Source organism: Phragmites australis, chromosome 4 (assembly GCF_958298935.1).
Source record: "Phragmites australis chromosome 4, lpPhrAust1.1, whole genome shotgun sequence".
Taxonomy (NCBI): Eukaryota; Viridiplantae; Streptophyta; class Magnoliopsida; order Poales; family Poaceae; genus Phragmites; species Phragmites australis.
In genome coordinates this window covers 6,421,220-6,446,336 of record NC_084924.1, presented here as the reverse complement: position 1 = coordinate 6,446,336, position 25,117 = coordinate 6,421,220, and the positions used below count along the sequence as shown (strand labels likewise).

Sequence of the window (25,117 nt, the reverse complement as noted above, 5' to 3'; positions counted from 1 at the left end):
GGCCGCGGCAGATCAGCCGTGACTTGTAGGGGAGGAATGACACTGGAGTCAGGGAGATGGTAAATAGCCATTTTTACGGTGGTATGTGTACATTTTCTAGGCGTCTTACAATTATAACAAAAATATATGAGCCGTGTGATCACAATCAAGCGTTGAAACGTCTTCTTCCACCTCCAGTACATCCCCTCTCTTTCTCCCTTCGTGTTGATGCACTCACCCCCACCCAGCCCTTCTCCGTCTCTAGCTGTGATCCGCACATTTATTTGCCCCCGCCGCCTTGCCACCCCACCCACCATCCACATCTGTTGCCGGTCCGACCACCCCTTCGAACATCCCTTTAAGCCCAGAGATCGCTCCTGAAACCCTAACCAGTTACTAGAGTGAAAAAGAGCCGTCAACTGTAAATTAAAGATATTTCAGGCAATTGAAGCGTAGAAAATATGCCAGAGTTAACATATCACGTTCTTCGAAATCTATGTTTTTTTCTTTCTTTTTTGAAACAAAATCTCGAGGCCGAGTGGGCGGTTCTGCTGTTTTTCTCATGTCACCAATAATGTCCTTTATGAGGTTATGTATAACTATTATGGCATCCTTTACTCGTCCATGCACGTCGGCTATATAGGAGTAAGCATTAAACACTAGTGGACTAATCCCTGGTTCATCATTTCTTTTCAGCGGAACCTCCAATAAGCACCCATTATCGGCACTCGCATAGTAAGAGGAAAGCACATTTCTCTCAGCATGTCTTTGTATTTTTATCTTTCTTGTGCTCCGCTACTGCTCGCGGGGGTGACGGCAGAGCCTCCGGCAGAGCTAAAATCCGGAGGGAAATGCCAGTCCAGTCCACTGCCCGAGCATTCAAAATCCAGCGGCGACTCCTCGCACCCTTCTCTCTCCCTGGCACGGACCCAGATCGAAACCCACGCAGCCCACGACCTCGGCCGCGCAGCGCGGAGGCCCCGCGCGTCAGCTACCACAGCCATCGCCACGCCACGCCACGCCACGCCACCAACGCGGTGCGCGGCGCAGGCGCAGCCCCCGATCAGAAAACAAAATAAAACCCACCAAAAGACGCAGCGCAGCCGAAGGCCGGCGGTCCCTTCCCTTTGCCACCCGCCGCTGGATCCTCCACCCGCAGCTTCCCCTAGACCCCAGTCCGCCGCGGCGCTGGTCCGGAGGAGCAGAGATCCACCCGTTCGGAGGTGGACTGGTTCCCTCTCCTCTCGTGCTGGTGAGTGGGTGGTTCGTCCTGGCTTGCTTTGGGTGGATGGATTCCCTTGTTCTAGGAGTTGGCTTTTTTTTTTTCTCCTTCTTGTGTGAGGAGTCAGAATCTCCCTCTATTTCGATTCAGCTCGTTGCGGATTTGCGTGCTGCGTGGCGCGGTACTGATTCAGTCCTCCATTTCGAGGTTTGGTTAGGTGGTTCTTCTTCTTCCTCTTCGGCGCTTGAGATCGGCAGCAGTTGACGCCATAGGGCTTCGTGGTACCGAATTTTGCAAAACTTTTGGGGGTCCAACTGACCCTCCATGCCCGACGCCAAGTCCGCCACAGTGAGTTGCTTCCTCTCCGAAATTTCTCCAGGAAAGGAATTATGCTTCTTATTCTTGTTGTGTTTTACTAGCATACTAGCTTCCTTTTTCGGTAGGGTTGCTGGTGCGTGGTCTTTACTTCAGACTAGTTTTTTTTTTTTCTGGTAAACGAATTAAAGTAGGCATTTTTCGATCCGATTTGTTGCCCGTTTTGTGTTGCATTGCCCGGAATTTCTTAATCAGGTCAGGATAGGTTTAAACTAGGGTTTACGGTAGATCACGCTGTTTAGTTGCTTTGCTATTTCGTGAACTCTAGATGAGAGAGATGGCGGGGTTTGATCATCTGATGATGTTTTTGATCTTCTGCAGGGGCTTCGAATGGGCCACAACGGCTCTAAGGGGACTCCAATGCATGGAATGGAAGATGGCGTGGCAAAGGATTTGGAGAAGGTTGCTGCCTCCTTGGAGGTAAACAAGTGTTCGGTTGGCGGTGATGAGGATCTCGGCGGAGGGCCTGCCTTGACTGGGAAGAAAAGGAAGGATGTGATGAGAGGTTCTGCGGATGAGAGTGGGAGCGTGACAAAAAGGGTGTTGAGGTCCGACTCCATGAAGCTGCATGCTGATGCTGAAACCGCATGTGGAGTTGCTGTGGAGGTTAACAGAAGTGACAGTTTGGAGAGGAAACATTGTGAGGCTATTGTGGAGGCTGACAGAAGCGGGTTGCTGACAGTTGATGTTTGCAATGGTGAGGAAGACAAGGAATTGGTTAACGTGAATGCGAGTGACGTCTTGGAAGAGTCAGCTAGGTGTTCTGAGAATAATGTGGAAATCTCTGGTGTTGCAGCGACAGAATTTGCTCAAGGTAATGGCTTAGGCACTCAAGGTAGCATTGCAGAATTAGATGATAAGAGAGTCAAGTCAGATGAGAAGATCTCGTCTGTAACTCATCAGGATCAGAATGGGTCTAGAACTGGAAGAAGCAGTTTGAGTGTTGATGAGTCCCAAGCTAGCAAAGTGGGCCCTGGTCTTTTCCAGGGTGAGGTCATAGATCCATCATCTGTCGCAAATGAGGACAAAATGAGCACAGGTTTAAGCAGAATCAACCCTACCAGTGGGTCAGGATCTGTTGAGCAGGAGGATATTGTGGTTTGTACTGAGGGAGCAGTACTCCATTGTGGAGATCACAAAGTTGAGAAGCATTCTCACATTGATGATGTACATAAAGAAACTGAGGTTTCTTTGACTGAGAATGGAAGATGCACAGTAGATAACCACACTGATCTAACTGAGTACACTAAGCAGGAGGGTGGGGGCAGCCTTGAGAATGAACCCAAGGATGTTTCAACACCTGACATTGTCTTTACAAGGAGAAAGCCAATAACTAGAAAAACATGCGAGGCAAAGCAGGTTAAATGTGAAGAGGAGTTGCGATTTGAGAAGCGAGTTACAAGGTCGGCTACAGTTAGGCAGAGAGAAGTTTCTGGAAGCTCATGCAGAACTACCACAAATGAGGCTATGGTAGGAAGCAAAGAGAGGAAGGGAGATGCTGTTGCTCACTATACAAGGAAAGTGAGCAGTACTATAAAGGCTCATCATTCTGAACTGGCAGAACGTTATACCAGTACGAAGAAGCAAACAGTAAATGGAAAGGTTGTTGATCAAAGAGACTCAGGTGTCACTGGGAATGATGATCGTGCGAATATGACAGAGAACGAGGAATCGGAAAATGAAATAAAGACCAATTTGAAGTTGCAGCCACTCACGGGAAGTGTCAGCATTGTTACAACTGAAGTTGCAGTTCCTGCGGTGGATCAGAATATCTCTAGTTCAGCCATCACTGAAAAAAATGATACAGAGCATACAGATTCTGAAGGAGTTAAATCTGAAAACAAGACTCCTGTGCAGAAATCAGTATTGTCAGTTGGTGCGAAGATTGTTGCCAGTAAGAAGAGGATATTGGAATCAGGGCTTGATAAAATTGCTGGAAGATCGCCAATAGCAATGCCATCCACAAAAAAAACAAGAAACACATCTTCTGACACCGAGCTAGAGCAATCAAATAAGTCTTCTGGAGAGGAGCATACTGGGAAGAACTGTGGTTCAGAAAATAAACGTATTTTGAGGGAACGGCAGCATCGCAGTCAAATAGCTAAGTCAAGCAGATCTTCTAACCACTCTAATCAAAATGCCTGTAAGCTATCGCAGGATGAATCTGATGATTACGAGACTGGCAGCGATACTTCCTACAGGAAAACTTGTAGAGGACGTAAGCGTGGTGCTGACCCTCGTGTCCTTAGAAAACAAGAGGACTCTAGTGATTCTGAAGAAGTCATTATTGTGAGAAAAAATAGGCAAAAGGGGAGAGATTCTGAGCATGATCAAAGGGCTGGATCTAAATTGAAGCATTCTTCTGGTCCTTCCAAAACCAGTCATTCGTGTAGACCTGTTCTGACTAAATCTGAATCTAGCTCCTTATCTCGGCAAGCAGGAAAGGCGAAAGTGAAGGCGCATGAAGGCAAGGGAAAGGCTTCCATTTTGAATTCAAGTCCAAGTGAGCAGATAAATACAGGAAGTCTTCGCGAAGAAAAGCAAAAAATAAGTGAACAGATAAAGGCAATACTTCTAGATGCTGGTTGGAAAATTGATTTAAGACCCAGGAATGGCAGAAATTACAAGGATTCTGTGTATATACCTCCTAGTGGTAAAGGATCTTACTGGTCAGTCACAAAAGCATACTATGTGTTTCTCGAAGGTGTGGAGTCTGAGCAAAAGGATAGCTCTAAAAGCCAGAGTTCATCAAAAAAATCTGTCAGGAGCCCTGGCAAAAGGCATGCCTCTAGTTCTTCAGGTTGTACTTTAACAGAGGATATCCTTAGCAAATTAAAAAGAGTTGTTGTGAACGGGCGAAAAACCAAAGTAGAGTTTCAGAAGTTGAAAAAGAAGAAACATGGTTTCCTGAATAAGTTTAAAAAATCTAAGGGCAAGTCAAAGGAAAAGAAGAATAAGATTGCAAATTCAAGAAGACTGCATTTAGGCAATGAAAGAAAAAAGCGAGGTGGCTGTGCTCTACTTGTCCGTGGATCAAACAAGGAGTCTGGAAGCTGCACTGATGGCTTTGTTCCATATGTATGGAAACGTACAGTTTTCTCCTGGTTGATTGATCTGGATGTTCTACCAGTCAACAGTAAGCTGAAATGTATGGATGAAAGCCACTCAAAAGTTTTGCTAGAGGGTATAGTAACTAGGGATGGAATTAACTGCAGCTGCTGTAGCAAGGTTCTTGCAGTACATGAATTTGTGGCTCATGCTGGTGGTGAAGTGAAGAAGTCATACAGAAACATACTTGTAGATCGGCTGGACATTGACCTTTTGCATTGTCTCATTAATGCGTGGAATAAGCAATCTGATTCTGAAAGGCAGGCTTTCTTTCCTATTAGCACCGAGGGTGATGACCCCAATGATGACACATGTGGTATTTGTGGCGATGGAGGCAATTTAATCTGCTGTGATGGATGCCCCTCGACATTCCACATGAGTTGTCTAGGACTGGAGGTATGTATTTATCCTTTTTTACGAACTGTAACATTTCTTTTAATTGAATCAGCAAATTTGGCACTATTTCAGTTTATGTGTCTGTTTTATTTATTTAGCTGATCCTGGATTAGGGGACATGGTCAAAAACTTGAAATGCACGATAATAGTACTACAAATTTTCTATACTGATAAGGCTTGATAAATGTATTCAATGCAGCATTCTCTAAATGGTATGTTCTTCCAATTTTTCAGGCACTTCCTTCTGATGACTGGTGTTGTGTGAACTGCTCGTGTAAATTTTGTCATGAACATTCTAGTCATGATACTGAAGACATTGCTGATGTTGATTCTTCATTGCTTACTTGTTCCCAGTGCGAAGAGAAGTGTATGTGATTTCTGTTTATACTTTTTCCGTAGTTCTTTCAAACTTTAAAGTCTTTGACATTTTTTTACCAGATTTTCATTATTATTTACTATAATATTTTGATGGTCAATCATGTTTTTGAGTACTCCATAATAATGATGTCTGTAGATCACCAAGCCTGTTCTCATGAGATTGATTCCATAACCAGCGTTTCTGGACAGTCAGACAATTTATTCTGCCAACAAAGTTGCAGACTGGTAATACTCGTCAAACTTTTGTTCTTTTTTCCATTACCTCCTTTCTGGACACGTTATCCTGTAGTTTTCCATGAGCATGATTCTCGTGATGGTATTTTCTTATTTCACTTGCTGTTTGAGACCTCAGTTGTTAAGTATCTGCACTATCTGTCAAAATATGTTCTGTTGGCTCTCATTTTTTATTATGTTATTTCCTTCTATGTCGAAGTATCTGTACTTAATACAATACCTTCTATGTAGAAATGTATGGAAATTCTCAGAAAGTCACTGACTTTTGATTTTCCTGAATTTTGTAACTATAAGCAGTCACATATAGTAAGATACTATATGAATTGGTATTTGAACTCTTATCTAGTGACTTTGAGAATCTCTGGTTTCTTTTATCCAACTAGTAAAAGCTTTATCTACTTTTGAATTTAATGCCTATCTTTTACTTTCTGAAACTAGACTATTAGTCTTTGGTCTAAAGAAATGTCAAATGCCAAACCACCGAAGAAATTAGACTATTAGGCTATTAAGAACTCGGTTTTTAGTCTTTCCAAAAAATGCTCTATATAACCACTAAATTTTTACCATTAAGAAAAGCACTTTCTGTTTAGATGTTCTCTATCTATTTGTTTAATTTATTTTCTGTTCTATCAATGTTGGCATACCCTCTTCCCAAGCCCCACCCCACCCAAGGAGTTCCTATGATATATTTACAGAATCTGAAATCACTATGTGATGCAGCTGTTTGAGGAATTGCAGAATCTTCTTGCAGTCAAGAAGGATCTTGAACCAGAATATTCATGCAGAGTTATTCAGCGCATCAATGAAGATGTACCAGAAACAGTCCTTGCTTTGGACGCAAGGGTTGAGTGTAACTCCAAGATTGCTGTTGCGCTTTCGTTAATGGATGAGTGCTTTCTTCCGATCGTTGACCAGAGAACTGGCATCAACTTGATACACAATGTTGTATATAGCTGTGGGTACGCATCTATCTTTCTACAAACTCGCAGTAGCCCATGCAATTTCAAGAATCCTTTGTAAAACACACTAGTTGTTGATACTGCTTTGACCTTTTAATTCTTTGCACACCTCAATCCCTTTCTCCCTCCCTCCCTGTGTATGTGGTGCTTGTCTTTTGGTTGGTGGGGCCATCGGGACGAGCTGATCTGATGATATTGCTGAAGTCACTGCTCATTGTTTACTTATCATCTTCGTGTAACGCATAACACAGAGATGCATAGCTCTTCATAGATTGACCTGAGAGCATTAAATGGGTTTCCTCGTCATAAATTTAACTATTGTTTTAATATTCTGGAGATAATAAAGGTTTTGGTCACTTTCATTTTAGACAGGTATTTGAGTTTATCTAATGATATAACAATCTTCATTATGTTCTCTATTTTCATCTGGAACAACTTGGATCATATCCACATACATATTGTAGTATGTGTGGGATAATTTAAGCTAACATGCTTGAACACGTATTGAATCATTCAGGACATAAGTACATATTGAAGTAAACCATACTGACTATGCATATAGTATACATAACACCATCTGTACTTTTAGTCACTGTTGAGTGTTGACCTGCAATTTTTCAATCGATGTTTGTCCTGATCAGTCCATCCACGACCTGATCTTCTGTTGTGGCTTCTGGCAATCTTTTCAGGCTTAGGTATGGCCTGGTTTCAGCTTGACTCAGGCTAATTTTGACAAGTTCCCTAATATGGTAGTATGTGGCAGTTTAGCTAGTGATAGGTCATGAGTGGGTACATACCACTTAGTGCTTATGTAGTATGTGGCCTTATGTGCGATATAACTCGTAAACAAATTATTCATGGAACTATTATTCATATACTGATATGTGATATGTGCCAAATATACACCATATGTAGATAAGAAAAACAGCAAGCAAAGGCTGTAAGCACCAAAACTTCACCTATACGTACATCAAATCACAAAAGGGACCAATGCAACATGTGATTAGTGGTATCAGGAAAATGTAACCGCCACATTCCCAATTTATTAATGTAATCTATCAAAAGCGATTGATGGGTACCAATCACTAATGTTTACACTGGCGTACATGTGGCTTGAGTGGGGTTGATTTAATACACTGTTATGGCCCGCTAGTTCACCTTGTGTTGATTTACTAGCCTGCATTATTTCATGGAAGATGGATCATTTTATGTTTGCTGTGTAAATTTGTCTAGTTTTTTTTATGAACAGTTGCAGCTTCTTTTCTGTATGTGATGACAAACTGCAGTGCCAACTTTTCTTGAGAAATGTTTGATTGTTATATCTCCTTTTGTTTTTGCTTGCATGCAGATCAAATTTTGTCCGACTGGATTTCCGTGGATTCTATATATTTATTTTGGAACGTGGGGATGAAATAATAGCTGCAGCATCTGTCAGGTGAATTGGTTTCTCTTGTTTTCTTTTGCTTGCTATGTCTTGTAACTACCCAGGCATCTATATGTCACTGAATGCTGTATTCAGAGAGATGCATGTGCAAGCTATATATACAGCTGAATGCCTGTGCGGTGCAGCAGATAAGAAGAATTATTCTATAGGCTCTAAAAACCTCTTAAACAAACCAAAGTTTGTCTTAATGTACCCGGCAAAAGATGTTATATAGAATCACTTCATTTTCTGATTTTCAAGCACAGTGACTTTTGATTTGGTATATTTGCAATACTAGTGATCTTGTTTAGTGCCTAACTTGACTACTTGAGTGCTAAACAATGGCCATACCCATGTACTCACTCTAAGTCTCTAATTACTCTACATAATTGGTATAACCATTTTTATTTCAAAATTTGAAGGAAAATATATCCTTACTGAAATGCCCAGTATTTTGTTATATAAATAATAGCTTCATGGTGCTGAAAAGTCATCTGTGGTATCTGCAGTGCCATGGTGGCAAATCTCTCATTACATTTTATTTTCTTCTGTTGCTAGGGAGGTGCATTTCATGTCTGTCTGACGAATTCATAGTTTGCATAATTCATAATGCCTTTGTGTGACCTTTCTGTAGCTCGCTAATGCACTTCTGTCAAGACATGTTACATATCTTCTATTTTTTTGTACATAGCTGTTTTGTCTTATTGTTACATGAACTATAGAATGAGACAGTAAACATAAACAGACAGGCTCTGGCTGCTTTTAGGTAGTTCTCTTTCCTCTAAATGCTGGACTCTGATACAATTTTATTGTTATAATATCTTATTCTGAAACAGAATACATGGAACCAAGTTAGCTGAGATGCCGTTCATTGGTACCCGGAATATGTATAGGCGCCAAGGGATGTGCCGCCGACTTCTAGATGGAATTGAAATGGTACCTTGATCTGACCTAGAATCCAGATCCTTTTACATATGCTTCATGATGCTATTGCTAATGTAGGATAGCCGTTATTTTAAGAAAATGCATTTTGACAGTCCCTTGATTCTTCAGTGATAGTTCCTTTAATGTGTTCCTTTTCTAATATGTACAATCCTTGTACCTTGCGTGGTTAAACTCAATTCAGCTATTAATCTAGCATGGCTAACCTGTCTATGCACTTCATATTGATGATGACCACTTCATATTGATGATGACCATAATAGGTTATAGATTAACTGACTTGATATTTTGCTTAATTGAACTTTTCTGATGGGTGAATTGACCTTTTGTTTTCCATTTCAGATCCTCAGTTCTCTCAATGTTGAGAAGTTGATCATTCCTGCTATATCAGAACTTGTGGACACCTGGACATCGAAATTTGGATTTAGTCCACTTGAAGTTTCTCACAAGCAAGAAGTGAGGTCTATTAGCATGTTAGTTTTTCCTGGCACAGGTCTTCTTCAAAAGCCATTGCTGAAGAAGGCTTTACCTGACGAACACCCATGTTCTCAAGGAGGTCAGAACATATGACATATCCCTTATGGATATCCCAATTCTGTTCTTGTCCTTTTATTTAATGGTGAGCGGCTGTTTATACAGCTGATGCTTTTTCCTCTGGATACAAGACCGGGAAACCATCTGATGTGGCCAATGAAGATTCTCTTTGCTCCGTTGCAAGTGCTGGCCCCCTAAGGTTCGGGGGTCACAGATTATGTGGACAGCAGCAAAAATGCTGATGGTTGCAAAGGTGACGTTTCACAGCAATCTCTCCGTCCTTGATAATTGCAAGTAAATCTTACATGTTCATTGAGGTATTGAAGATAACAGTCTTCAGATAAGCAACATAGTTTTGTCTGGTAATACAATGAAATAATTCTGTAAGGGTGATATGAGTAGTGTAGATATCTATGTGTGGTGCCTAGAAAATAGCCATAAATGTATCAGTACTTTAATTCCTCCATCTTTACATGCCTCTCATGATTTTTTAATCTTCATTGCAGACGGGTAAGCTTTGGTTGCAATTTTTTTTGGGCAATCAAATTGTGTACCTGCTTACCAAGAGAGGGCCCAAGCTTTACATGGATGAAGCCATGAGCGCCTCCATTTTTTTGTACCGCCCAAGCTTTACATGGATGAAGCCATGAGCGCCTCCATTTTTTTTGTACCTTTTGACTCAGCGGGGGGTCCATCTTTTGGCAGAAAGTAATCTGGAAAGAGGGTGCGTTTTCTGAAGATCCCTTGCAGCGGTACCCCTGTTGTTTTGCCCGGAAATTTGTGACCTAATTGACTCGTCGGCCTGGACTTGAGAATCAGCCTGTGCAGTACTGAGAAGCGTTGACTCTGACCACCTAACTTTTATGTGCAACAGCAGAGTCAACATGTAGAATGGGGGTGATAGATTAAGAAAAAAATGAATGGGGATGATAGTTCTGCGTTGTTTCTTTATTAAATCGCTAACTTATACTCCGAGGGCCAATGGAGCCACCAAATCGTCGTATATGTTTTATTAGTTGTCATTTTGTTAATAGCTTTATGTTTCTGCAAGCTCAGTCCAGCAATCAGATCTCATCTCTGGAAGATACTTCCCTTCAGTAAGATATCTAGTGTATGGCAAGCAGAAAATTATCATCCTGTTGTGTTCCTGTGGAAGAACAATGCTTGTGTGCGCACACCATGGCACAATGCCCAACTCAAATGTCTTGGCAGCCTTCTGCTATGAATGCGTTTACTCTGTGTCTACGAAGTTTGGCAGGTAAAAGCAATCCTCAACGTTGAGATGCAGTACAATGTTGCAAAAGGCAACATTTTACAGGTAGGCGTCTGCCGTGTTGAGATCATCCAGGATCTTGTTCTTCACATCCTGTGGAAGCGAAGCGGAGGGTCCTGCTTTGGAGTAGAACGCCGCCAGCGATCTGATCGCCTTCTCCAACGCAGCATACGATTCCTGGAGTCGAACAGGCAGGAAATGAACATCTATCACCTATAAAATCGTGAATAAATTGATGATTTACCACTTAGAAGATAGACTATTTGATTGTGATGACACTCGTATCTCGTGTGAACGAAATATGAAACAATCTGAGTGAACGAAATATGAAACAATCTGAGCGAAACCATCTTTAACTGTGGCAAAACAAAAAAATGTTGGAGCGAACAAAAATGGGCATGGCGCGGACGGATGCGACGTACCTCGGCGGCGACGGCCTGCTGGCCTCTCCATCCGCCCAGGAACTCCCTGATGGACTCCTTGGCGGCGTCGGCGTTCCGCCGGAACTTGGCCATGTCGCCGCCGTCATCCTCCTCCAGGGACTCCCGGAGCGTGCGCACCACCTCCCTCGCTGCCTTGAGGTACGCCTTGGGCAGCACCTTGCCTGCCTTGGTCTTCTCGTTTGGGTCCAAGACGGACTTGATGGCGCCGAGGACGCCCTCGTCGCTGCCGCTCTCCTCCGCCCTGGCGACCGGCGCCGACGCCACCGCGCCCGCGAGGCCAATGAGGAGGGAAGCGGCGTGCCCTCTCCTGGTGACCAGCACCCGCGCTCCTCCGCCTGCGCTGTCGCGCCAGAGTTAATCGACGCGACGAAACCCAACACGCACGGGAGCATGCGGCAGCGACGAGGAGTAGAGTGATGATGATGATAAGCTACGTACATATGGTCTGCTTGGTGCCCGCGGCTCGCTGCTGCTTCGGCGGCGAGGAGGAGCAGCGGCAGCACTTGTTCAGCGGCGACATCGGAGGATGAGGAGAAGGCATCATCGATGTAGCGGCAATGACGCGTTCGATGCTTAGCGGCGAGAGTCAGATGGATTAGGAGTTCTTCTTTTTTGCTAGAGGGGAAGCTCTTCTATCCATCTAGAACAACCTTTTTTTTAGTATAGGTCGGAAACACGCACACACATATCCACGTAGATGCATCTTAGCAGGATATAAACAAGATTGTACTCTTAAAAAAAGAGATATAAACAAGATTGGAGAGAGGGGAAGCTCTTCTATCCATCTGGAACCTTATCAGCAAGCTCACCGCGGTTCAGCGATCTCTATTGGTCAGAGCTTGGGGCCTTGGGGGATGAGAGTGACAGTGACACGCCCACACGGGACCCTATGGGCTAATGAGTACGTTATTTTAAAGAGAGAAATCCTACTGCTAGATCCTGAAGAGGCACTTCCACCTCGCACTCGCAGTGCACAATTTTCGGCATCTTGTATAGGAGGGATTAGTTTTCCATAAATAAAGTGGAGAGGTGATGGAGTCGTCAACTAAACTTACGCGCATTTCAACGAAAAAACACATTTTCAACTAAACAACTTTACTGTAAAAATTCTCGAAAAAAGAACTTTACTGCAAATCGATTGTAGCTACATTTCTGGGAGAATTCACGCAAATCCAATCCAAAGTGAACAATAATGTGGCCAGGTGTAGCGCTGTAGCTAGTCACTGCAGCAGCAGGGGATACTTACAGAAACTGTAGATGCGGATAAAAGTTGTTGTACATGTATTAACTTATGCTTTACAATCAAGAACATGAACATTGTTCTTTGATGTACATCTGTGTGTTTCGACATTTGAGTTCAAATGGACATAGAAAAGCATCATTCATTACACCATGCCAGACATTTGAACTCGGATCGGCGTTCGTTTGGTCGTAATAAAACTGCAGACCTTTGTTTGATCGTATTGCTTTCACTTAATCACACTCTTGGCCACTGTGGGCTCACTACCTGCACGGTAAATCGACAAATCAGAAACAATGAGGGTTTCATCTTTTACTTAGCGTGTACATATTAACAATGCTGCTACAAACCTCTAATGTGCTGAAAACTAATTGCATCCGACTAGCAACTACTGATGGTTCCTCTGAATGTCCTGTGACAGCCATTTGTTCCAGCTGCAAGGTTTTCACCGGTAACCTGCAACATCAGTTTTAGCAACATGTGTGAGATTTAAACATAAAGAAGAACAATATCGCCAGCAGAGACTACTCTTACCATGCCATCCCTTTGATATAGTAAGCGTTTGCGATTAGAGCACAAAATCCTTTCCATTGATGCAAGACGTCGGCTGACACTGGTGGGGTAGGAGACCACCTGATGATTGTTGGTTGTGGTGTGCACAGTATAGTGATGAATACTATACTTAGCCATAGAATGCACTCACGAACCTACAGAAAGAGATTGACATTGAGACAAGAACGAAAATACGGAAGATCTTATGGAGGACGTTTATAAGGTAAACATGCCCTCTAGTGGACTCCATGATACCTTATATCAAGCTTCATATCTTGCCAATGAGAATTAGTGGACTTCATCTATCGACAACCATTGAAAAATTAAGAAAATAACGACAGGGTAATGGAACAGATCAAAACAAAAACTATTTGGCTTGACTATGAAGAGCTCAGTGTCAATGCAAGACAATATAAGATAGTAACCGGAAATTGTAAAGTTAAGTGATGCAATTCATATTTTAGAGTGTGCTGACCTCAAAGGAATGGACTTTGAACTTCAAGCTGGTTCCTCCTCCATAGGATCCTAGGCTTCCAATCTCAAGACCAGAATCTGTTATATCCATAAGTTCCTTTCTAAGCCCCTCGTCTGTACAGCCTAGGGCATATGCATTCACTCCAGCACTAACGAACTCCTGGTACCATCAACAGACACAGTATAAGTGCAGACAAAAGCAATGTCAAGAAGTACGGTGAAGATTTTCAGCAAGAATTCATACTTTTAGGTTATCTCCACCTCCTCGATCAATGACATTCTTATACCGCTTGAATAGACTGATTGCTATGTTACGTGATGAGCGGAAGTCATCATCCGATGAAGCATTAACATGGAATCGATGCTACATACAACAAAGTGCTTTAGAGGAAAACCAGTCAAGTTCATCAAATGAAAGGTCTTTAAAGAAAGAAAGAAATACCAGCCAGTGCCTTGTAGTTCTTTCATTTAAGCTTCGACACAGATAATGGCTCACTCTGGTGAAGTTAACTTTGAAGCTATGAACAATGTGTTGCTTCTGCACATGGTGGCCTTCTACTGAATTGTAAACTGCACTGCATAGTAAGTTACTATGCGAAACATACGCACCCTTTTGGGATAATTTTAAGTCCCAGCAAGAACCAGGCCTCACAAACGGGACAGTTCCATGTAGCATCAGCATGATTGGGTGCACATCAGACTGCCAGCTGTTTGCACATTTCTCCAAAAACAGACGAGGACTTCAGAAGTTGCAGTCAGTTCAATCTACAACAAAGTATGCTTTAATCAGTCGCTGAATCACTGGAAACGAAAAAGAGGCGCACAGATCTTGCACATTTTCATATTGTCCTGGCATTGCAACAGCAACCTGCTAGCAGCTCACTATTTAACTGCATATGAGGTGTGTGTCCAAAAATAAAAACAATCAAAATGGATAATAATTCTGACCCAACTTATCATTAAATTTGCAAATATACCTTCTGGACAGACCAAAACAGAAGCTATCAACTTTCAAAGAGCAAATATCGTCCCACTATTTAATGGAATATGAGGCATGTCCAATGAACAAAACATAATTTGCAAAGAGTAAGCAGCCCGTCTAGCTGCAAAGATATACTGATTTAAATAAAAGCCGAAAAGAATCATGTAAGTTGCTCGGCAGGAACAAGGTATGGTTTAATAAGTTTAAGAGATTTCACAGAGGGAACACACTTCACAGATCAAGTTCCAACAACGAATTGCCATGCCTACATATGTGTTCAAAATAAACTATTGCATATCTTAATTAAGCAAAATGCAACCCGCCATGACACGTCGAAAAACCAAAAAGAAAAGGGAAGAATACCCCACATACCTATTACGATCATTCCACTAACCATACTACATACCCAATTGTCTATCATTTCATTACCGACTTAACACTCTGCAAACTTGCTGAAAATTTGCTCATCTCCAAAATTCTGTACATATATTGCATGAAGCAGCAACTCATGATTCACAAGAAAATCAATATCGATAAACGAAATTGGCTCTCTCTCCCCCCCTTTCAGGAACCAAACCTAACAAAACTAAAAGATTCCCTAGCCCATAAATCACAACCAGAACAACCCCAAGGACAGCTCTTTACCTCCCCTACCGGATCACAGCACCAGGTGACTCAACCGAAGCAAGCCAAACACGAGCAGCGAAGTGGAAGCGGAGCGGCTTTACCTCCCGAGGCCGAGATGCAGCGGCCGGAAGCTGGCAGCGGAACCCGCAAGAAGACGAGAGGGTGTCAGGGGAAGGTGGAGGCGTGGCAATGTAAATTAGAGATATGTGGAGGGGGTAAGTGGCTAAAAGACGGTGAGAGAAATGCGAGGAAAAGGAAAAGGAAATTCGGGGGCCACAATAAAAAAAAAACGGAACGGTTGGCGAGGCGAGCGGCAACGCTGCGGCGGGGAGGGCGAGGAGAGGACGGCTCGGCCAGTCGCTCTCGCTGAATCTTCTATAAGTTGGGCCGATTTATGGCCCGTGGTGGGAGTCTCGGCTTCTCTTTTGGGTCCGGCCCATGCACAAGCCCTTGTTTCTATTTTCCAAGAACTCAAAAGTTAAAACCAGTGACAGACCCAACATTTCAGTAATAGATGTACATAGCTAAAATAACTTGGGCTACTGTGAGCTAATTGGGTTTTGAGATAGTGTAGTACGTGGAATTACACATGAAAACTTAGGAAGGCAACACATTCACGGTTGAGTGAAAACATAGGAATTCATAGTATCATGACTCCACCGGATTCTTGAGGAGGAACTCAGTCGGAGGGCACGGACTCGGACTCGGACAACTTCGGGTGGATACGGCGCGGTGAGTGAACAGACGGTTTTGTTTACCGGTAAATAAAATTTACCAAAGTTTACCAATAAATATGATTTATCGGATATATCCGATAATTTTTTTAAAAAAAATTAAATAGAAATTAAACAAAATACTGGTAATTTTTCTACCAAGGTCCACTAGTAGACTCAATAAACCGAATATATTGGATTTACCGGGGAAATTTTTTTTCCTATCCCAGTCGCCGATCGCGCTCACTATGTCCATGCGTTGGACGCCTGGGTCGAGCTCTCCAAAGATCCCGACACCCTCAGCCACCTCTGCTCCTGCGACATGGTGGCGCCAGACGCCACTGCTAGCTCCTATGCTGGTGACAGACGGTATCTGACCCTGCACCAGAAGCTCAGTAAGGAGAACATGCTTATCAGCGAGGATGACCCGTCGTTTGAGAGGCGGAAGCAAATTCTGTTTCGTGCGATGCATATGTATCGAGTAAGAGTTTGATCTGCCGAAAGTGATTTTGATTTGAGGCAGACAATAGGAGTTTGGTCTGCCAAAAGGGAGTTCGAAACCGGTTGCACACCACATGTGACACGCGCCAGGCAAATTTTGTTAAGTTTTTGCTATAAAATTTGTCAAAAAATACAGTGTCATCTTGATGTAATGATAAGAGTGAATAGAACTTATTTTATAAAAAAAAATTAGCAGAAAACGCAGTGGGAACCGGGAGGCGAGTAGCCAGAGGTGCCGGTGGTGATAGCCAGTCCAAGGAAGCAACGGCCGAAATACGTTTTTTTTTTTGGGAACGGTCCCTTTTGTTTCCCCCACCGGCCGAAAGAAAAGATGGACGCCACCGCCCAGCGCCCACCACCGCCCACTGCCGAGAAGCTGAGCTCGTGTAGAGCGGGGCCGCACGACAGGCGTCGCGAGCTGGCCAAACCAGCCACCACTTGTACACGCTCCGAATTTTGGATCAAGGTTCCTAATAGCCAATTGATAATTCCACCGGACCAGAATAGATAACACTTTTTGTTCCTCGGTTTTCTTTAACGCTGTACGGGGATAATTGATTACAGGCAAGCATTATATGTTGTTGTTCTTATAAAACTAAATTTCTCAAATTTCCAGGCTTGAGCATATTTATGGCACTTGTTCTGTCACATTTCCTGGCATCTCCAGGTCATTTTGTCTTTGTGTCTTAGGATCAACAAGTGAGCAGTCAAACTATTCAAGCTCTGGCTATTTGCATCTTTTCTTAATATTTAAAATTGATCATTTGAAAATGGCACGAGCGTGAGTCTATCTCAAAATAGTCACGATGGAGACACTAGCAGGTAGCTACGAGCACCACGCTTTGGTGGCCGTAGCGATTCCAACGCCTTTTCTCCCAGCAAAAGCATAGGTGTATCCACCGGGAAGCGGAGGGGCAAGCCCTTCTACCCCGGGCGTACTGGGAGCAAGGTTTCAAATTTTGATTCAATATCGAATACCGAGCCCCGGCGATTTCTTTGATATTCGCGGTTTTCGATAGTAATTCGGTAGAAATCGATCGAATTTTATCAAATTTTTAATTTTTTTAATTTTGAATTTGAACTTAACCGAAAATCGATCGATTTCTGATTACGAATCGAAGTGAATTGGTCGGTAACCATGAATATCGAGCGGTTACCGACGTATTTTGAAACCCTGATGGGGAGACACTGCTTCAATTTTGGACATTTAAGAGGAAGAAATGAAAAGAATGAGGAGAAAAAAAGAAGAAGAAGAGCCTCTGCTTAATAGCCCTGTGTTTTCGATAGCCAGGGGACCGAGGGAAGGGTTGTGTTACCTGACGGCTGAAGCCCCAGGCAGTGCTCCAAAGTTCAGACCACGGATGGATCCCTTCCATCCCATCTGATTCTTCTCCATGGAATTGAGCCCGCGTCGCGCTACATTCGATCGAGGTCCAGATGCGCCGTGTTGGGCATAGGCATTGGAGGACGATAGAGGGTACCCAGGTCTGGGACTGGGAGGGACGGTGTGCGTGATCTCTCCTCTGGGGGAGTGAGAATTGGTCGTGAGATTGGGACGAGGACCTGCCGCAGCCATCGAGCTACGAACAGAGTTGCCACTGCTAGCCGGAGTCCCCCGTGTAGTTACAGGTCGTTTTGAATGAAGGAGGATGGACCGTTCAGATTATCTGTTTTCCTGATACTATCTGCACCGCCGACTAGGCATGCAAATCAAGCATCCAACCATATTTTTCTGACATTCGAACATGTAGCACTAATTGTGCTTTTTTTAAACACGGGTACAACTCGTTCACATACATCTACACTCACTTTATTACATATGTATACTCATACAACGCTCAGTAAAAACCGAAGGTACATAACTTGAAAATTAACGAAATTATAATATCGATAGGTATATCGTTTGCATCTTAAAAAAATCGGCTTAATAAAACACATAAGAAACAAAACTGTAGTTATCCATAGTGAGTAGAAGATGTAAACACTTCCACTACCATCCAAACCAAGGTTTGGATTGTCTGTACTGTGCTTAATTAGTAGTACTTAACAAACACGATCGATTCATGTAATTATATATCTTGCTTCTTCATCTGAGACTCGAGCGTAACACGTGAATCGCGTCATCTCGGCGAAGAAAAACACGCGCATCGTCGGCCGCCGAGATATTTGCAGCCGCGCGCCGCCTCCGGCCGGAAGGAGGAAATCGAGCGCGGCAAGAGCCGAGCCGGGAGAGCGCTCTAGTCGGCGCCCGTCCGGATCAGTACACGGCAGGAGCGGGCCACCGCCCTTGTCCTGAGACCAGAGAGCTAAAGCGGCCGCAGCGAGCAACTCACGCCATGAGTAAAAACCTCCGTTCAAGCTTTCCGACTTAAAGACACGAGTCAGGAACAACGTCTCAGGAAAACAAATGAGTTTACTAATATTTTTTTTACAGAAAACTATAGATTATAACGGTTTCATCCTCGCGCAATTTAGTAAAATTCTCACGTTCCAAACAATACCTTAATTCCTAAATTTACGCAACAAACACGCGACACACAGCGCGAGTGCCGTGCTGTCGAATTAATCACTGCTCGATAACTTATGCTGCATTTTTCATTTCCCTATTAATTAGCCAAGAAAGAATTACCTTCGGCATCTCGTATTCACATCCGCGTGTCGTGTAACACGTCCTGTGGCGATTCTACGTACACTCGTTGCGAAGGATGGCTCTGGTACACACGTACGATTCTTGGCTCTTGCTGGTGCTCTCGAGGGAAAGAAGCGTGCACGGTTGGGTTCAGATTCTTGCGCTCGGCGCCTGGCAATACAAGTGGACACGGATCGGCCGCCGGTTCAGCAGCTGTGCTCCAGATGCCACGAGAAGACACGGCAAGACGCGAGATTTTTCGCCGAGGAGCGAAGCCGCTTCCGGATAAGAACAAGGTCGGAGCTTTAATCAGTGAGGGCCAGATGGGGCGTGGGCCTGATTGGACCGTGGGCTGGCCCAAGGCAGACTAGGGTTTCTTTCTTCCTGCTGAAGTAATTTAATCAGTAATAACGCTAGAGCCACACAGGAGAAAAAATACACACGACACGTCGTTGTATTATAAAACTCAAAATCTCATATAACATTGGAGGATCTTCACTAGAGCTCAATTCGCGTCCTGTTAAGGTGTTATCTACACGATGTTTGTGAGTTGTTTGTGGATTTTGTATGATGTAATGCAATATTTTATATTTTTTTAGTTTATAAATACAGTTGCAATAACCAACTACACATCTTTTGGAAAAAAAATCTAAAAAATACACATAAAATACATCACTGGAAGTTATTAAAGAAATACATAGCTCCCAAAGTTTTAGAACAATATCGTGCTAAGCTTGAAGTTTACGTTAACTAATAATGGGCCTAGAACAAATATAGCAATCATGTAATTAATAATAAATGAATATAACTCCTTTCTCATTAGGATTTTTTTAGAAATGAATAACTGAGAGTGACTCTAGATGGTTTGGCTATAACTAGGCTTACATAGGCCTAATTATCTATTCCAAACCACCTACTAACATGTATAATATATCAACTAGCATTCGTTTCCTAAACTAAATAGAGGGGATATCGACCAAACGTTCTAATACTTTTATCAAGTTAGTCAGAGAACTCTTGTCCAGCAAAGACATACAAGTGGTTTTTAACTTAAGCACTTCTTCGAAAAATCCATAGGCAATTAACTCTTTTTATCTACTAAGGTCCTAATCTAGAACACACAACTTTTTCTCTATTTGTAAGAGAGTTAAACTCTGGCATGTGAAGCTCTTTTAGTTATAACTCACACCCACTTTTTTCTTTTCCAGCTCGTGAAACTCTGAGATTTTAGATAACTTTTTCTAACTTTCCTTTCTTGGACTCTTTTTTTCTTACAAGTTGGATGTGTACCCGTAGCCAAAGCACGGAAGATAAGCGAGCGGAGGGATGGGCCGGGGTCGGTATTTGAATCACTGCCTCCGAATCGCGAAAGCCACTCTTGGCTGGCGGCCTCCGACTCCCCTCGCGTCTGTGGCGGCTATCCCCTCCACTCCTCTCCCCTCGCCTCGCCTTCCTCTGCCTCCCCTCTCTAGGGTTTATCCTCCACCACCACCTGCCCCATCGCCTCTCCCCGCCATAGACAACAGTTATCTTATCGTGCCGTCGGAATTGCAGCGGCCTCGGATCCGATCCGGGAGGAGCCGCGTGGTGGGCTGGTGGTAGCTGCGGCAGGCATCTGTCCTAGATCGAATTTCGTCTGGGGGTAAGAAGCCATGGCGACCGTTGCTCCTGCCCCTGCTGCCGCCGACCGTATCCTTGCTTCTTCGTGTTTTTGATTCGTGCAGTGTTCTGGAGCAATCTTTTGCGCTGTATTTTTTTTTAGAAAGATGTGTTCTTTTTTCTTGCTTATATGTGGATTTTTTTTTATCGGCGTGAGAATCGTATGATTGAATTGTGAGGTGCTTGCTTGAATTCGAAGTGCTTCTTCCTTGATTCGCGAGTTGCAGAGGCCACCAATCTCCTGCAGAAGCTGTCCCTGGAGAGCAACAAGGAAGGCGCCGACGCTGCCAAGAAGGTAGCTTTCTTGGCGATTCTTCTCGGTTGTTGTTTCGTTTTGCGGTATACTTATTAGGGGAAGGAGATACAAGTGATACCAAAAAAATCATGCTTTCGTAATTGTAGCCTTCTGGGATGCCGTACGGATCTGCCAACGCTGGGGATGCTCATAGCGCTGCATCGCAGGTGGACAGGTCGATAACACCTCTACTCCAGGAGGCCATGGATCCTAACTTCTTCTACCAGCCCAATGGATATGCCTCTCCAGCCTATTACTATCCTAGTGGTACATAAACCTGCGTCCCTGTTGCAGCAGACCTTGACAGATGGCTAGGCTCAATAATTGCCAAGTTTAATTTTTGTATGCTGGTTCTCAGGCTATGATGGCTCATCCAATGAGTGGGACTCCAGGTATGCTGGCCATGAAGGAATGGATATGCCTCCTGTGAGTTGACATTCTTATTGTGTCACTGCGCAATTATCATAGTTAGTAGTCTCAATGAGCTGAAGATATATTTAAATTATGTGCTTTCACCGTTGTTTAGGAAGCTAAGAACAAATCATAGAGATAGCACGCGTCTGCATATAAAATCTGTACTTCAAAGTAGGGAGAATCACTTTTTCTGTAATGCTTTATGAGAGGTGAAGCTGACTTGCGCTGCTGTTGAAACAATATCGCAGAACTTGTATGGTGACATGTATCATGGATATGGTTATGCTCCCTATGGCCCATATCCTTCGAGTTCTCCTGTTCCAACTGTTGGGCATGATGGCCAGTCATATGGCACACAGCAATATCAATACCCTACCCAATATTATCAGCCACCGACTCCAACAAATGCAACACATGGTGTAAATGGCGCCAATTCTCAACCTGAACTGCCTTCTGTTGCTGGTCACCAGGCACGTGTTCTGGTAGATACAACAAAAGCAAGTGCCAACACAAGTGCTAATGGTATGCACAATGCTAACAACAGTTCACTACCGCGCAAGCAAACCCACCTGAATGTACCGGTAGCAAACAATGGTTCGTATGGAAGAGGACCTGTGCAAGGTGGTGGACCTTCTGCAAGCAATTATGGTCACAATGGTCTTCGTTCTCCAGTTCAATGGTATGATGGGCCAACATACTCGAATGGGCATCAGAGACCGACTGCTAGTTCCACATCTTACCATTCTAACTCGTCTTCGGAGAAAAATCAGAGCCAGCGTCCAACAACAAACCTCATGGTGTGTTCTACACTGTTCAGTTTTTATATTATTGTGTTGCAGTCTTTTTTCTTCTTCAGTAATGATGTTTGGCATTATAAATTCTGACAAGCATACTTTGAAGCCTACTTTGGCACAGCATTATTATATTCTATAATGACATATATGATCTTTCTTAAGATCACACAGATAACAGGGTGACACATTTGCATGCATTGCCCTTGTATAAAGCTCAGCAGTTAATTCCATTTATTTTCAGGGTCTACATGCACAGATACCTTCGTCTGGGATGGGGCTAACCTATCCTAGCTATCCTAATAGGATGTACCCCGACAGCAGATTATATGGTCAGTACGGGAACACACTGAAAGGTGGACTTGGTTTTGGATCAAATGTATACAACACAAGAAACAATGGGCGGTGGGGAGTTGTGGATACCAAATACAAGCCTAGAGGGCGTGCAGCTTTTGGTTTTGGCAGTGAGAATCAAGATGGCTTTACCGAGTTGAACAGAGGACCAAGATCTGGTGGCTTCAAGCAACAAAAGCAATTTGGGCCTAGTGTCACTATTGCTGTGAAGGGCCAGGCCCTCCCTTCAATCGGGAAACAGGAGAACAGTGTTCTTCCAGACAAGAGCCAATTTAACCAAGAAGGTTTTCCTGTAACCTACAAGGATGCAAAGTTTTTTGTTATTAAATCATATAGTGAGGATGATGTACACAAGAGTATAAAATACAATGTATGGGCAAGCACTCCTAATGGAAATAAGAAGCTGGATGCTGGATACCGAGAGGCTCAGGAGAAAACTAGTGACTGCCCAGTGTTCTTGTTTTTCTCTGTAAGTTTGTTATGTCATTTTATTATACGTTCTTCTTTGGCATTCCCTATTTGACCTTAATTCCTTATGCTTGGGTGTTAGGTAAACACAAGTGGTCAGTTTGTCGGTGTTGCTGAAATGGTTGGTCATGTTGACTTTGAGAAGACTGTGGAGTATTGGCAACAAGACAAGTGGAATGGTTGTTTTCCTCTCAAGTGGCACATAGTCAAGGATGTGCCCAACAACATCTTAAAGCATATTGCATTGGAGAACAATGATAATAAGCCTGTGACGAACAGCCGTGACACACAAGAGGTATACTTTCTGAAAGCTACTATCTTAGCTGCTTATTACATGATAAAATGCATTATGATGCAATGAGCCCATTTTTGGGGGGCACTGTTAAAATAGTATTATTGTTAACTTTTTCCAGTATACTATTTAAAATTTTAGCCTAATCTTATTTACGGTGACATGATTATGCCATAACCTGAGGATCCTTCATCTGTTATGGAGTATAAGCTAGGCTGCATGACAATCCATAATGTTGTTTGGCCATTCACAGATTGACCGGAAGGCCATTATTAGATTGAAGAGGGTGATGGATTTATTATATATCACTGTTAACTGTCTGCATTATAAATGATCTTTTGAGCAGCCTACTTACAATCGTGCCCATGTTCTTCGTAATGCTACAGGTTAAGCTTGAGCAAGGTCTTGAAATGTTGAAGATTTTCAAAGAACATGTTAGCAAGACCTCAATTTTGGATGATTTTGGCTTTTATGAGAACCGCCAAAAGTTAATGCAGGAAAAGAGAGCAAAGCAGCAACTGCTTCAAGGCCAGGCAAGTACTATTGTCATCATTAGAGTCTTTTGTGGTTAAACCTGTAAGTGGCTAGAGAATTCAGATTCGATTGTTATAATAGTTTCTGATGCTTTCTTGCTCTTCACATTGGCCAGGGGGCTGATGTTTCTCATGAGAAGGACAAGGATGTGATTAATGGGAGACCCGAGGTAAAGAAACAGGAATTGAGCAAAGAAGGCACTCTTGCTGGGGAAGCGGCGAACACCTCCAAACCTGCAGCAGAAAATGGTGTATCAAATGGCAACTAAGCGTTATATATCGGTTACGCTTATTGCCCCAGCAGGCAATCTTGCCCAAGTGCTGCATGTTTGCGGTTTCTGCAAATCAATGGTTATCGATTACTGCCTGAATCATAAGACTTGAGGAACTGGAGTTTGTTTGCGGGGGGTGGGGATCAGTTTTTACTTCTGTTCTCAGTTTTAGTTGGTGTGGCTGTTTCTTTGTGTCTTGCAGCCGTAAAACCCTTGCTTTTTCCCCCCGCCTGTTTCCTTTTAGCTTGATTATTGTTACCGAAGCAACCGATTTTCTATACATCTGAACAACATTAAGTTAGTTTTTCGTGTGTTGCAGTACTACCGGAGAAAGTAATAAAACAAGAAGACTCTGGGTTTAAGGGTTTGTTCCAATGCATTGTATAATTATCTCATGGTCATGTTCCAATGCATTGTATAATTATCTCATGGTCATGTTTGGATGATGTATTGGACTTGGTGTATGACCAAAAATATGCCTCCTTTGAAGATGTGTCCCTTCATCTAGGAAGAGATTTTTTGGTCAAGTGCACTGTTGTGAATGAGATCAACAGCCAACTGAACCGTCTTGGCAACTGCCAACGGTTGTGCATGCCTATTCACTTAGGGTTGCCTGTTCAATTTCTTTGTTTGCTCTCTCTCTCTTTACACCTTCATTTAAACATGTTATCAGCACGCTTGAGTTCATTGGTCACACCATAGTGGACGAACAACGAAGAATAAGGAATATGGGCAACCAGAATCAATTGGAAGAAGCAGACGACAAGGTGACAACGCACGCCACCCAGACGCACACTGCCGCAACGATGTCATCGACGGACGAAGCATTTAGCTCTCCCTCGACGACTAATCAGCCTTAAGACAGAAGACCATGCCCATCGGGCGTTGATGTAACAGGTGATGTACTTACATCGTCTTCTCGGCCAACCGACCGCTCACTATCCTCCATGCTGACAACCTAAATGTCGTCACCACCATCGCGGTGCCACGGCTGCCTGCGCGGTGAACCCCACCTCAGTGGCAACACCAGTGCCTAATCTTTGGCCCTCATCATT

General features: G+C 43.3%; 4 protein-coding genes across 10 annotated transcripts; 2 read left to right on the top strand and 2 right to left on the bottom strand.

The window, feature by feature from the left end:
• Positions 1 to 822: 822 nt before the first annotated feature.
• Positions 823 to 10,795, top strand: LOC133915458 (uncharacterized). Of its 4 annotated transcripts, XR_009909325.1 has the most exons (12): positions 825 to 1,231; positions 1,419 to 1,549; positions 1,898 to 5,080; positions 5,315 to 5,447; positions 5,595 to 5,683; positions 6,413 to 6,651; positions 8,000 to 8,086; positions 8,911 to 9,010; positions 9,359 to 9,572; positions 9,656 to 9,803; positions 10,057 to 10,171; positions 10,223 to 10,795. XR_009909325.1 is itself a non-coding variant. In XM_062358617.1 (11 exons), exons 2-10 carry the CDS (start codon positions 1,526 to 1,528, stop codon positions 9,790 to 9,792), a joined length of 4,206 nt encoding a protein of 1,401 aa, XP_062214601.1. In that variant the 5' UTR covers positions 825 to 1,231; positions 1,419 to 1,525; the 3' UTR covers positions 9,793 to 9,803; positions 10,057 to 10,795. The 4 variants fall into 4 exon arrangements, 2 of the variants coding, with proteins under 2 accessions (XP_062214603.1, XP_062214601.1); XR_009909326.1 differs by having other exon boundaries at positions 823 to 1,231; positions 9,682 to 9,803; positions 10,057 to 10,795; XM_062358617.1 differs by having other exon boundaries at positions 10,057 to 10,795.
• On the bottom strand, positions 10,752 to 12,024 carry LOC133915460 (photosystem II D1 precursor processing protein PSB27-H2, chloroplastic-like). Of its 2 annotated transcripts, none has more exons than XM_062358622.1 (3): positions 11,705 to 12,024; positions 11,246 to 11,601; positions 10,752 to 11,036 (listed from the first exon to the last, which is right to left on the bottom strand). In XM_062358622.1, exons 1-3 carry the CDS (start codon positions 11,808 to 11,810, stop codon positions 10,863 to 10,865), a joined length of 636 nt encoding a protein of 211 aa, XP_062214606.1. In that variant the 5' UTR covers positions 11,811 to 12,024; the 3' UTR covers positions 10,752 to 10,862. The 2 variants fall into 2 exon arrangements, with proteins under 2 accessions (XP_062214606.1, XP_062214607.1); XM_062358623.1 differs by having other exon boundaries at positions 10,752 to 11,000; positions 11,705 to 12,012.
• A 484-nt stretch (positions 12,025 to 12,508) lies between these two features.
• LOC133915459 (uncharacterized) lies at positions 12,509 to 15,407 on the bottom strand. Of its 2 annotated transcripts, none has more exons than XM_062358620.1 (7): positions 15,243 to 15,407; positions 13,975 to 14,297; positions 13,777 to 13,896; positions 13,534 to 13,692; positions 13,041 to 13,213; positions 12,857 to 12,962; positions 12,509 to 12,773 (listed from the first exon to the last, which is right to left on the bottom strand). In XM_062358620.1, exons 2-7 carry the CDS (start codon positions 14,212 to 14,214, stop codon positions 12,744 to 12,746), a joined length of 828 nt encoding a protein of 275 aa, XP_062214604.1. In that variant the 5' UTR covers positions 14,215 to 14,297; positions 15,243 to 15,407; the 3' UTR covers positions 12,509 to 12,743. The 2 variants fall into 2 exon arrangements, with proteins under 2 accessions (XP_062214604.1, XP_062214605.1); XM_062358621.1 differs by having other exon boundaries at positions 15,160 to 15,359.
• A 4,935-nt stretch (positions 15,408 to 20,342) lies between these two features.
• Positions 20,343 to 24,437, top strand: LOC133915457 (YTH domain-containing protein ECT4-like). Of its 2 annotated transcripts, none has more exons than XM_062358616.1 (9): positions 20,343 to 20,673; positions 20,871 to 20,938; positions 21,106 to 21,205; positions 21,297 to 21,364; positions 21,601 to 22,149; positions 22,388 to 22,966; positions 23,048 to 23,260; positions 23,644 to 23,790; positions 23,907 to 24,437. In XM_062358616.1, the coding sequence occupies exons 1-9, from the start codon at positions 20,637 to 20,639 to the stop codon at positions 24,057 to 24,059; spliced, it is 1,914 nt and encodes a 637-aa protein (XP_062214600.1). In that variant the 5' UTR covers positions 20,343 to 20,636; the 3' UTR covers positions 24,060 to 24,437. The 2 variants fall into 2 exon arrangements, with proteins under 2 accessions (XP_062214600.1, XP_062214599.1); XM_062358615.1 differs by having other exon boundaries at positions 21,046 to 21,205.
• The last annotated feature ends 680 nt before the right edge of the window (positions 24,438 to 25,117 follow it).

Coding starts and splice junctions, on each gene's coding strand:
- LOC133915458 (XM_062358617.1), top strand. CDS start 1,526: ATGCCCGACGCCAAGTCCGCCACA. Junction 6,652..7,999: donor AATGTTGTATATAGCTGTGG/GTACGCATCTAT, acceptor GCTTGCATGCAG/ATCAAATTTTGTCCGACTGG. Junction 8,087..8,910: donor ATAGCTGCAGCATCTGTCAG/GTGAATTGGTTT, acceptor ATTCTGAAACAG/AATACATGGAACCAAGTTAG.
- LOC133915460 (XM_062358622.1), bottom strand. CDS start 11,810: ATGATGCCTTCTCCTCATCCTCCGATGTCGCCGCTGAACAAGTGCTGC. Junction 11,602..11,704: donor GGGCACCAAGCAGACCATAT/GTACGTAGCTTA, acceptor GCGACAGCGCAG/GCGGAGGAGCGCGGGTGCTG. Junction 11,037..11,245: donor AGCAGGCCGTCGCCGCCGAG/GTACGTCGCATC, acceptor ACGATTTTATAG/GTGATAGATGTTCATTTCCT.
- LOC133915459 (XM_062358620.1), bottom strand. CDS start 14,214: ATGCTGATGCTACATGGAACTGTCCCGTTTGTGAGGCCTGGTTCTTGC. Junction 13,897..13,974: donor GAACTACAAGGCACTGGCTG/GTATTTCTTTCT, acceptor TGTTGTATGTAG/CATCGATTCCATGTTAATGC. Junction 13,214..13,533: donor TCAAAGTCCATTCCTTTGAG/GTCAGCACACTC, acceptor CTCTTTCTGTAG/GTTCGTGAGTGCATTCTATG.
- LOC133915457 (XM_062358615.1), top strand. CDS start 20,637: ATGGCGACCGTTGCTCCTGCCCCTGCTGCCGCCGACC. Junction 22,150..22,387: donor GTCCAACAACAAACCTCATG/GTGTGTTCTACA, acceptor ATTTATTTTCAG/GGTCTACATGCACAGATACC. Junction 23,261..23,643: donor ACAGCCGTGACACACAAGAG/GTATACTTTCTG, acceptor GTAATGCTACAG/GTTAAGCTTGAGCAAGGTCT.